At 39.1% G+C, this 13,194-nt stretch overlaps 1 protein-coding gene across 2 annotated transcripts in view; it reads right to left on the bottom strand.

Moving 5' to 3' along the window:
- The window catches only part of LOC127624858 (zinc finger and BTB domain-containing protein 16-A-like), a 143,480-nt gene that overhangs the window by 46,955 nt on the left and 83,331 nt on the right, over positions 1-13,194 (bottom strand). For both annotated transcript variants that reach the window (XM_052099806.1, XM_052099807.1), the window contains exon 4: positions 2,935-3,021. In XM_052099806.1, coding sequence (XP_051955766.1) covers positions 2,935-3,021 — 87 coding nt within the window. The remainder of the gene's footprint in view (positions 1-2,934; positions 3,022-13,194) is intronic.

Raw genomic sequence — 13,194 nt, 5'->3', positions numbered from 1 at the left:
ATTTCAAGTATGTCAATCTCAAGCACCTAGTGCTTCTAATTTACACCTACAATAGGAGTAGTCACAAATGTAATGCACCATGAAGAACAGTGCTTTCTATGCGCAAAGTGATTTAAGTGAGACTATTACGCTGTGGAGTGCTAGACAAATTTGCGTGTGTGTGTTTGTGCTAGAACATTCTCCTAAGGGCAGATAGATAGGCCTGTCTGGAAAGTGAGGAGTCATAGCATGGCACACGCATCAGCACAGCTTTAACTCTCCCTTCTCCTTTTCAGTCCAGTCAAGGTCATCATACCGGAGTAAGATGCACATGAGCGCATACCCCACTCAGGTTGCCACCAAGAATGTAAGCCGAGGTGGAAACCAGAGAGGTCTTCCTTCCATACCAGAAAATTGTTTTGAGGGCACCTAATAAACAAACAAGCCTAACCAAGTTTGACCACGGCTGCCCTGTTAACCGCAACCAATAATTTCCCTCTGCTAGATAACAAGCAGGCATGTATGTGCGTAATTGTTAGGGGTGACACTATCACCAACCGGCCAGTTTGGATCACCTTTCTTGGAAAAGTTCATCTGTCAGCTTGTCTGCCAGAAAAGGTTCTGGAGACAGCTCTTCAAACACATGATCATGAATCAAGCATTATCTGTTTATAACCAGAATAGCTTCCATTTGATTGTTTACCAAGTATTCCAAGTAACTATCTTCAAAGGGTTCCCAAGAAAAGATATTAGGCAATAATTTATCAAATTGTTTTGTACAGAGGCCCCCAAAAATATTTGGACACTTACTCCACACATTAAAAAAAGTCTTATATCTCTATATCTTTGCATTAGATAACAAAATATCAAAGCAAGTGTCATTTATTTTAGAAAGATAGACACACTTCCTCTAGGACACCTGTGGGAATTTGAAAGGAAATTACTTCATACATCCACTAAAATCATGTTGAGACCAGTTGGTTAAAAGTAGAGCTGTCGAAATGAATGTGTAAATGTTTAAGAGATTTCATGCGTATTGCAATTAATACACAACATATGGGGACTAATTCTTTCCTATAGACAACCTCCCACTTGGACTTTGGTAAACATTTAACATTACTAGAATGGTTTTATTTTAGAGCATTTCTTTATTTATAGAGTGAAATACTTTGTCTAGAAAATGTTAATCAAACATTATTATGACATTGTTTTGTTTTCTTTCCTAAAGGAACTAAATCCATTTTAACAGGAAAATAAATACATTAGGAGTCAAATATAAATTGTATTCCAAAATTGAACTACCTGCTAAAGTCTCTCCCTGTAGATGTCGCCCTCTCTTATTTCAAGCAATATGATAACATAGCAAAGTCCATCTGGAACGGTAAAAGCCCCAGAGTTCAACAAATTACATCTGATTGACAAAGGTGGGCTAGACCTACCCAAGATTTGGTTTTATTATTATGCTTTTGGTCTCAGACATTTGGCTCATTGGTCACTTCCACCTGAAAGAGCCCCTCCCTGGATTTGTATTGAGCAAGAACTTTTTGCCCCCATTTCAAAATCGCAAAGCCTCTCTATCAAACTAACCGGAGAAGTTTGCACTCGGTATGGACAAAAGTGTCCAGATTGTTTAACTTGGAAATGTATTTAAATATTGCCTCGAGTATATGGCAGAACCCAAAATTATGAATAAGTCCTCTTTCTGCTGGTCAGAGTGGATTGTGAGGGGGGTTACTACACTTGGTGACCTATATGAGAGTGGAGTGTTGAGATCCTTTGATAATTTGGTTTAACATTTTGGGATTCCCAGATCTCAGAAGAATTTTCAGTTGCACCACCTGCTCTGTACTATTTTTGGGAGTAGCATACACCCCCCTAAAGCGGCAGTAATTACTGCTTTTGGAAAAGGTCATGAGGCATCGGTGTATTACTCCCTACTAGTCCAGAGTCTGGAGGTCGGAGCTTTAACTTCTATCAAGAGATTATGGGAGAAAGATTTTAATTTGGTACTGGAGGAGGGAGCGTGGGCTAGGATTCTAAAAAAACGTCAAGTCTACATCTAGAGATGCAAGGGTGCGCCTTATGCAATTCAAGATTTTACATAGATTCTATTGGACCTCCTCTAGATTGTATAGGCTTGGTCTTAAAGACACACCCATCTGCTGAGAATGGAGACATGGCCCATGTTTTTTGGTGGTGTGCTGAGATCCAGGAATTTTGGTTGAAGGTTCATTGTTTTGTGTGCACACTCTGATTTTGTTTTGCCCCAGACTCGGTTGGAGCGGCCTCAATTGAGGAGTGGTGCGAGGAGATTGGGAGAGTTGCAGCCTTTGAGGAGCTGTCATGTAGAAGGCTGGGGATCTGGGATTCATTTAATGGGAAATGGAATAGTTATTTTATGTTTTTGGGAGAGGGACTGTGGAGAGAGAGGCGTAGTTTTAGAGCTGTATGATTATTATATTTGTTTCATTTTATTTATTTTTGTGTGTACACTTACAGGGTTGTTCGTTTGAGGTCGGGTGGGGTAGTAATGGAAGTTAAATGTTGATTCATTGTATATATGTTTTGTTTTTATTTGTCTTTTTTGAATCAATAAAAATGTTAATCATCAAAAAAGTCAAATAAAAAGTAAAAAATGCAATTAAATCGCAATTAAATATTTTAATCGACTGACAGCACTTGTAAAAAAACAAAAACAATAATGGCTCTAAGAAAAGATATTGCACCATTTGTCTGCAGATGCCACTCGGTTTGATATTTTGTATCTAATGCAATAACATTCAGACATTAAGTGTAAATTAAATGTCCAAAATTGTCCTGTCAAAGGACGCGGGTCCTTAAAGACAGACCCCTAGCTGGGTTTTATGCATGCAGTAGCAGACCGCACATGAACGAGGGTTGTTTGAGCACGTTTGATGTGTGAAGTGTGGGTGAGCGTTTTTGTGCCAGGCACACCTGTGTGGATCTGTCGGTGGGCCTCTAGAGCATCTTCCTTCTGGAACTGAGCTCCACACTGGTCACAGATGATGGCTTTCTCACCAGCTGCAAGAAAAAAAAAAGCAACAACAGTTATTCAATCAACATCATTCTGGTTGTGCACATGCTGTGTTATGTTTTGGAAATGGCTGATTCATGAGTGAAGGTTGCATATTGTTAGGAACAAAGTTTCAATAGCAATCTGGTGCCTGTGTGTGGTGAAGTCTGTTGGATTCTGAGGGAATCACTATTGTAAGGCTTGCAAGAAGAAACTGTAATTGTCCATGCATCAGAATATGTTTTTTTGGAGGATACACATGCCAGATATTGACCTTTTGTGCATCATTGCAGAGTAAGTAATGCATCATAATAGTGATTTACCATTGCAGGGGAACTTTCACTTAAAATCACATAAAAGATGTCAAACAAAAATGAAAAAGCCATGCATTTGTCATCTGTGTGGCATGTTCTAGTGTTGCAATAGCACACTAAAAAGACAGGAACTGCAAGACCACAGGATGTTAAAATAACATCTGGTCTTTTGGGGTCTTGGGGAAATATTTCACCCAAATATCAAAAGACCAATATAAGAAATTTGATTTAGTTCATAATTCATAATGAATTTTAGAAGCCTGTTTATACGTGTGTGTGTGTGTGTGTGATATATATATATATATACACACACATGTATGTAATATATATATATATATTCTTATTATTGTATGTGTATACATGCACACACGCATATATATATATATATATATATATAACACTGAAGAAATGACACTTTGCTACAATGTAAAGTAGTGAGTGTACAGCTTGTATAACAGTGTAAATTTGCCGTCCCCTCAAAATAACTCAACACACAGCCATTAATGTCTAAACCGCTGGCAACAAAAGTGAATACACCCCTAAGTGAAAATGTCCAAATTGGGCCTAATTAGCCATTTTCCCTCCCCGATGTCATGTGACTCGTTAGTGTTACAAGGTCTCAGGTGTGAATAGGGAGCAGGTTCAATTTGGTGTCATCACTCTCACACTCCCTCATACTGGTCACTGGAATTTCAAAATGGCACCTCATGGCAAAGAACTCTCTGAGGATCTGAAAAAAAGAATTGTTGTTCTACGTAAAGATGGCCTAGGCTATAAGAAGATTGCAAGACCCTGACACTGAGCTGCAGCACTGTGGCCAAGACCATACAGCGGTTTAACAGGACAAGTTCCACTCAGAACAGGCCTCGCCATGGTCGACCAAAGAAGTTGAGTGCACGTGCTCAGCATCCTATCCAGAGGTTGTCTTTGGGAAATAGACGTATGAGAGCTGCCAGCATTGCTGCAGAGGTTGAAGGGGTGGGGGGACATCCTGTCAGTGCTCAGACCATATGCCACACACTGCATCAAATTGGTCTGCATGGCCATCGTCCCAGAAGGAAGCCTCTTCTAAAGATGATGCACAAGAAAGCCCGCAAACAGTTTGCTGAAGACAAGCAGACTACGGACATGGATTACTGGAACCATGTCCTGTGGTCTGATGAGACCAAGATCAACTTATTTGGTTCAGATGGTGTCAAGTGTGTGTGGTGGCAACCAGGTGAGGTGTACAAAGACAAGTCTGTCTTGCCTACAGTCAAGCATGGTGGTGGGAGTGTCATGGTCTGGGGCTGCATGAATGGTGCCGGCACTGGGGAACTACAGTTCATTGAGGGAACCATGAATGCCAACATGTACTGTGACATACTGAAGCAGAGCATGATCCCCTCCCTTCAGAAACTGGGGCGCAGGGCAGTATTCCAGCATGATAACGACCCCAAACACACCTCCAAGACGACCACTGCCTTGCTAAAGAAGCTGAGGGTGAAGGTGATGGACTGGCCAAGCATATCTCCAGACTTAAACCCTATTGAGCATCTGTGGGTCATCCTCAAATGGAAGGTGGAGGAGCACAATGTCTCTAACATCCACCAGCTCTGTGATGTCGTCATGGAGGAGTGGAAGAGGCATTCAGTGGCAACCTGTGAAGCTCTGGTGAACTCCATGCCCAAGAGGGTTAAAGCAGTGCTGGAAAAAATTGTGGCCACACAAAATATTGACACTTTGGACATTTTCACTTAGGGGTGTATTCACTTTTGTTACCAGCGGTTTAGACATTAATGGCTGTGTGTTGAGTTATTTTGAGGGTACAGCAAATTTACACTGTTATACAAGCTGTACACTCACTACTTTACATTGTAGCAAAGTGTCATATATATATATATTCTTATTATTGTATGTGTGTGTATGTATATATGTGTGTATGTACACACACACACACACAAACACACACAAAATACATATTCTATATATCGCCATAAAGTAATATGGTATGATTTGTTGCACTGCATTTAATCTTAACTGATTTAAATGTTAAAGCACTATATTACTGTATTTACTTCCTGTAATTACCATAAAAAATACTGTTGTCCAATAATAAGAATTTAAGGCAATTGAAAACAAAGGGAATTACACTTAAACTACAGTACACAAAAAGAAAACTATCTGGACATATTACAGAATTTTAACAAAATGTGGTATAATGTGCATAATTGTCATGAAAAACACAAAGCAAAAACACTTAAATGGTCCTAAAAATAGGCTTTATTTTCTTTTTGACAATTGTAATTTTATATTGATTTTCATTTGATTTTGTGGTGTAACATGACCTGGAAGTATTTTTGTGAGATTCACCCATATACTGTATTTATCGGTTCAACCAAAGTTTTTACTGTGCTTTTGAAATTTGTGAAGGACTGTCAGCCCTCTCGGCTTTGTCTCTCCTTAAGTCATATTGCCATGACAAGCAAAACAGGAAGTTATAGCTCAGATAAAAAAAAAAAAAAAGCTGTGATGGAGAACAACTAAAGATCATTTCGCAACCACTGTAAAGTTACAAAACATCCTGTACCCTCAGGCAGGAAGAAATACTGCTTTACTTACTTTACTGGCCACTGATGCCACTCAGCAATAAACTTTTGAATGTGCCACAAACAAGTTCCTCAAAATTGCTCAAACAATCCTGATACCTGTGGTCAAATGTTGCAAATAAAGAACTACAATCCTCTGATTTCTAGCTTTTACACATCTAGCTGGCTACTGCAGTTGCGTAATATCCAGTTGATTCAGATTTCAACTGTTAAATATCTAGCCTCCTGGAACAGGTGAAAAGTTAAAGGCAAAGTCATTTTTAAATCTACAGTTATTTAATTTGCAGAGACATCTATCGGTAAGCCATGGTTTGAATCCCCCAAAGAGTTCAAAGTAAGGTTCAAACCATTGCTCCGTTTATTTTATGGCCTGAATGGTCTGATATATCAAGTTCTAGATCAATCAATAGCATGTGTTTGTTTTCCAAACAATGGAAGACAACGGTGGGCAGTAGGAGCCTTTGGAAAACCTGTTTGGAAATAACTTTTAAAATTCTGTTTGGTGCCACTAGTAGTGCACAAATTACACACTGGATCATCAACCAGCACATTGTGTCTGGTCTGCAGAGGTGTTGAGGGTGGGAGCAGGTCTCACATCTGGCCATAGAGCAGAAAAGTCAAAAAAAGCACCCCAAGATGGAAAGTCAGCAGGACATTGATCACCACCTTAAGTGGCAGAAAGGGAGAAGCCAGACCTTAAAAACCCACCTCGCAAAATAAAAAGAAGCTTATTGAAGCTGGTCATTATCTCACAGGGAGTGACAACAACCAACCACCCAGCAAGAACGTGCTTCAAGGCCCGGCAAAAGTCATGGAATTAAAGTGATACATTTTAGCTTCGGTCTCTTTGATCAATAGTGACTTTCTTGTTAACCATGTCAAAAAAAGTGGGAAGGAACATCGCCTCTCTCACATTTGCCCAGGGCCAGAAATTAACTAGAGATCAGGAGCCAAAATGTCACAGAAAGTCACAAAAGCGACAATGAAGTAAAACATTTTATGAATGTAATGAAAATGTAAGTGAATTATAACACGTATTTGACATTAAATGATGGCACAATGCATGGTTTCACATGGTTAGAAAAAGATGTGTTATGTAATCTAATGCAATAATTTTGCCCAGATTAAAGGTAAATGCCCCTGCAAAAAAATAAAATAAAAAAAAGTGGAAACTGGATTCGGCAGTGATTTATTAACCCACTATACAAACCCCCTCCCAACCAACCACCAAAGATAGAGAGAGAGACAAATTCTTGAAATAACTGCCTCTCGAGCGAAAAAGAAAACTTGTGGCTATAAAATAATTGCTCTCTAGCAACTCCAACTTCCCCCTCCTCAGCTTCTCTTGGATTTGCCACAGTGATTGTGAACCTGACATAATGGGCCCTTACAAAACCGTGGCTCCCAACAAGTGGAGGAGAGGTGCCACGTGCCTGTTCCTTTTTCACTTCTCCTCCTCGGAGTGTATTGCACAACAGAAACCCTGATTTACTGGTTCTAAAGAAGACGGCCTGTTGATCACTCCTGTTTGGGAGAACAGCGTTGTTCTGTGTGCGTATGCACATAAATAAAATGCTGAGAGTGTAACCACAGCCTTTATGAGAGAAGTCAGAACAGAGAGATGCAGCAAACACTGAGCATCAGATTACCCTGCGGCCTTTGTTGATGAGCCCCTGAAGAGAGTGCTACTGGAGCACAGCTGTAACAGAAAGACCTGTGAACAAGCAAATTGTTATAAAGGTGGATTCTCATCACACACTCTGATCAGAGGCCCCCCTCCTCATCGCTCCGATGAGGGAACATGAGTATACAAATACAGCACAAACAAAAGCATACCCTTGCTGTTCGGTGAGCCTAAACAAATGCGTTATATAAGGCAGCACAGTCAGTACCGAAAAAGCGAAAAATCCATATAAAAGAGAAAAAAAAAAGTGCTGTCAGAACAATGAGTGCAGACAGTGTGCTCTCCCTCTTTCCTTAAGCGGTAACGAGCTGTGCTGTACAGTTTTATTTACACTATCCTCTTATCAGTCACAGAACAGTATGGAGACTGCCAATTGGAAAGGACAGCCAGGAACTGTGTGTTCCCTCTCTTGACTAGATGTGTACCGCAGGCAGAGTATTTTTTTTTTCAACCAAGACAAATATCCAAAGGGGTCTGCCAGATTTTCCTTGTAAAAAAAGCACAAACACACAAACAAGTCGATGTGGACGCGCGTGTGCATGAATATGCTTGTGTACACACAATCCCGTTGCCACGTAGATGGAAACATTTACAGTGCAGCCCAAAACTTTAAGATCATCAATGAAAATAGTTTCACTTTTTCCTAATTTTCTATAGATTGTTAATACAAATTATAATTTGATTATATTTGATTTGTGTCCTAGAAATCATTAACTTTTCTTCTTCATTTTATGATATAATTTTGTTAAAACCCAAATCTTTTAAAATCCTGAAATGTTCAGGTTTAAATGAAAATGCGTGTGGACCTTACGTGGCATGTTCTTGTAACTGTATTCATGTTGATTTGAGTATGACTTAAGAACGTCCCAAAGAGCATCTTGTGTGCTTCAATGGAAGCAAGGAACTCTGACCATTCATACACATACATGGTCAGCTTCACAATATGTATTACATTTCATGTGACATAGAAACAATGAAGAAAATTAGATGTCTTCATTTTAGGATGTAACCTTTAAAAAAGAAAATCCAAATCCTAAAACTTTTAATTTCTATATCCTATAAACGGTTATTTTCAGGTTAAAAAGTTACACACTTTTTTCCTTAGTTTTCCTTCTGAAGAAATTAATTGAAATTTTGAAACATATTTAAAAAATCATGACTAGTCAGTCATATTTTAAACATGTCAGTGTTAGTCGACATATAAAAAAAAAATTACTGCATGCAACTAAAAAAAAAAATTAAAAAACTAAAACAAATCCCAAACATTCAAATGAAGGTTCAGACTTTTGTACCCACAGTGTATTTATCATTCGTCTTGGGTTTACCCATATACATACACACCCACAGAGAAATGAACAGCACTTTTTGGATTTCCACACACAATACAGTAGATTCGAGCAATTGAGTGTCTCCTATTAGAATTTGAAGACAAGTCAGCTGGTTAATATTTATACAGCTTTCACAGAGAACAGAAAGAATTGCAATGGAGATAAAAATGGAAGATATCTAGGCTTCTTCTGACAGCTTTATGGTCTGGTGCACAGACAGAGGATGTCTCGGGACACACCAAAGCAGACAAATATTGACTTGCTGAATACACTTTCACATCAAATATCCTTCGAAATGTATCTGCTTAAAATGAGTACAATATTGTGCATTCGTTCACTTGTGTTTTAGCCTGCTAAACCTCTTAATCAATTTTTCAAGCAGACCAATTCATCTCTCTGACAGGTCACACTCTCTCCTCCACTTCTCCTCAATCACTCGCTGTACAATGCTGTAATTTCAGCTGTCTTGCCCCAGATAGACTCGTGGCATTTCAGTTCAAAAAGATGCACGTAGACACACATATGGGTAGTGGATGAATAATTTGTCTATGACCTTTTCTGTTTGAACAGCATCAAGATTTGTGGAGAAAATTAATAATGTATAATTGAAAGTGTATATCTTAACTCTCAGAGGCCCGTTGTCCAATCCACATGCAGAAACAAAGCAAACATGACTAACAGGAAAATACATGAACATGACCCCAGTGTGCAGCAGGCTACCGCTTCTGCAACAAAAGGTGAAAGGTTCCATGTGTTTTCCTCTTCCTTTCTCGCCTTTCTTTTTTCTTCAGGCCACGGACCCTTAAATTATGACTCTGGGCAGCTTTCCTGATGATATAGTGAGAGGACAAAGGGCTTTCAGTAGTGGAGGAAAAAGGAGCTGGGCTGGGGAGGAACCAGCAAAGTTAGCCTGGTGTGAAGTGGCAGGAAATAAGTGGGGGCCTCCAGCATCTCACCACAGTTTGTGGTATTCAAGACGCCAACAAAACCAGTACAATATGAGGTGGGATTTGTAGAATCACTCCCCATTCCATTGAGGTCATTTAAAGGTGACGTTGGTTGCTATCATTCTACAGTAGGCAAGTATAGAGAGTTTTTGTAAGTGGCATTTGCAAATAAATTATACTAGACCTTCTCTCTTAACTCGTTCAGAATGATTCTGGCAATTACCACCTGCTCTAAATGTAACTGTTAGGTGTATGAAGTCTATTTCCATCAAGTTCACACATACAGTATGTCCTAATAGAGAAACCACAGGTTTAGTTCATCACATTAAAAGGAAAATTTCACCCAAAAATCTGCTGAACTCAAATTACGATTTGTAGAAGGTTTCCTTTGGTCCATGAAATGCAAGTGAATGGGTGCCAAAACTTTGAAGCTCCAAAAATCACATGAATCAGAATAAAAGTATTCCATAAATCTCCAGTGGTTAAATCTATATCTTCAGAAGCGATATGATAAGCGTGGTCGAGAAACAGTTCACTTTAACATTCATCTTTTTGTGTTTTTGGTGATTCACATTCTTCATGCATACTGCATCCTCCTGGGCAGGGAGAAGAATTTCAAGCAAAAATCTTGTATCTTCTTGCACCCATTTGCATTGTATGGACCTACAGAGCTGAAATAGTTTTCTTAAAATCTTCATTTGTTTTCTGTGAAAGAAAGCAAGTCACATCTGGGATGGCATGAGGGTGAGAATATTAGATATTTTAAATTTTTGGGTGAACTATCCCTTTAACTATGGAGATGTTCCACATTTAACAACCAGAAAGTGTCCAAATACATTTAGTCTTAATTCGGAACAATACTGTGAAATGTTTTGCTTGAACAGTGTGTTTGTGCCATTTCTTTAACATAAATACCACTTGGTTTAATATTTGATCTAATGCAATTACATTCATACAGCACATTTGTGTGCTTTTATTGTCTGAATACATGTACCACTGTAATTGGTAATGATTCAATTCCTAGGCAGAATATTAATTATTTTACAGTTGTAAAGACCAACCAAGCATACTTTAAAGGTAAAGAAAAAAATAAAGTGCTTCTTGAGTAGTTTGTATGCTTACAAGAAGAGGGCAAGGAATGATCTGCTTCCAGCTTTGCTGGCCTGATCAATACCTGTGAGGTCGGCTGAAAGTAGAGCGATACTTCCAGCTCATTTTTATTTATCACAGGAGAACCCGAGAGCCTGACTATGCGGTGAACCCTTTCCCTAAACGACCACCAAAACTTCAACCAACCATTGGATGCGACAACTGAGCCATCTTTACAGCGCAGTAAATGCCTTTACTGCTGCGAAGAGAGCAGTGGGAGGCAGCTTCTGCTCTTTCCTTATTTGCCTGTCATGAATCCAGCTCCTGAAAAACATTATATGGACAAAAGTATGTAGACAACTGAACACCACACCCATATGTGCTAACTGAACATTCAGTTTCAAAATCGTGAGCATTAACAAGGAGCTGGTCCTCACTTTGATGCTTTAAAAGCTTCCAGTCTTCTTGGAATACTTTCCACTAGATGTTGGAACATGAATGAAAGGATTTGCTCCCATTCAGACAAAAGAGCATCAGTGAGGTCAGGTATTGATGTTGGCAACTGGGTCTGGCTCGCAGTCGGCATACCATTTCATCCCAATGGTGTTTATTGGGGTTCAGGTCTGGGCTTTGTGGAGGTCAATCAAGTTCTTCCAAACCAGACTCCGTAAATCAATATTTTATGGATCTTGCTTTGTGCTACTGGACTTTTTTTCTGGACTGGATTTTATGCACCTGTTATTAATGGTAGCAGCTGTAATAGCCAAACCCTTTAATTAGAAGGGGGTGTCCATATATGTCTATATTGTTTTTTGCCATGTAGTGTATGAATTGATGGGCCACAAATGATTGTCTTAAGACAGGTAACAACTCAAGGAAAAAAAACCCCACAGGAATTCTTGTTCTAACTGGTGATTTCAGTATCTAAATGGCGTCTTGAGTCTCACAGCAATATGAGAAATGCTAACTAGGAACTGACAAATGCACTAGAGTGCTACCATGGTCAAAAGAGCAGTGAAGCGCTAGGCCGTCAGCAATGGGCTGCACATAGTTAACAGAGCCTGTGTATGCTCCACAGGTAAATAACCAGTAAAGTTTATTGCCCAACTGCCCATTATTTCCTGCTTTCATGTCACACACAGTGTCAAAGGCACTCTGCAGTTTATTAAGCTGAGGTCAGGAGGACGGGGGAGGGGTGGCCAGCTACACAACGACCTGTGGGACAGCAACTGTGACACAGCCACACATTATGGGTCATTATTAAACTGTTTCACACTTAACAGAGCCCTGTGATTGAGGTTTTGAAATAAAAAAAAAACTACAACAGTACATAAGCACAGTACAGACTTACAAAAGGTATCTAAGCCAAAGCCAGCAAGGCACAACAGTGAGCCAGCAGAAACAACTGCGCTGGATACAGTGCACAGATAATAAATCCTACTGAAAACAACAGGAAATACTGGAAACACACTGTTTAACTGTGCTTAGGTGTATTGATTTACATATTGTTTTCCATTAGATTCCAAATTATTTTAGGAATCTCTATTAGGAGTCAGGGAAGTTAATCACCAGCAAATTTAAAATTGTATGTGTTTATTTAAGTTTTATAAAACAGATAGTTCAGAATCTACATTCTGATTGGATGAGACACGTTCAAATCTATTTTAAAATGACTGGGACTTCTGGGACTGCACATGTTATTAATGTGCAAAGCTGCTACATTGCTTTGCAACCATACACACTCTAACGTTAGGTTAATGCACTATATTACTTGTTTATTCTGATTATTAATAGTAACTGGTGTTTACTATATTCTACAATCAAAAATACACTGGGAGTGTGTGCGTAACAATGATTTTACACTGCTTTCCTTATTGCTTAATTGCTTGATTTGAACAGTTCAAACAAACAAAAATGGTTTCAAGCACAATGTCCCAGTTTACACCATCACTCCCTGATCCCTGTTTCCATTGTGTTACGAGTTTGTTTTTTCATTTGTTTTTAATAAGAGCAGGAACCTTCCATGACAAAAATAAGGAAAGGGGAAGAGAAAGAGGGTGATGGCAAAATAAAAAGAGGAAAAAAAAAAGTTACTTCCATAAACTTCTTTCCTTCACAAACGTTGACTGTGCGACACCCCTTTTTAGTTCCTCACTAAAAACCTTTTATGAAGTCCTTGCACTCGTTCCAGATCCAGTGACTACCTCTCCATCTACTCTTTACATACATAC

Source organism: Xyrauchen texanus, chromosome 31 (assembly GCF_025860055.1).
Source record: "Xyrauchen texanus isolate HMW12.3.18 chromosome 31, RBS_HiC_50CHRs, whole genome shotgun sequence".
NCBI lineage: Eukaryota > Metazoa > Chordata > Actinopteri > Cypriniformes > Catostomidae > Xyrauchen > Xyrauchen texanus.
The sequence above is the reverse complement of the archived record's forward strand: the minus strand, read 5'-3'. Positions and strand labels throughout refer to the sequence as shown.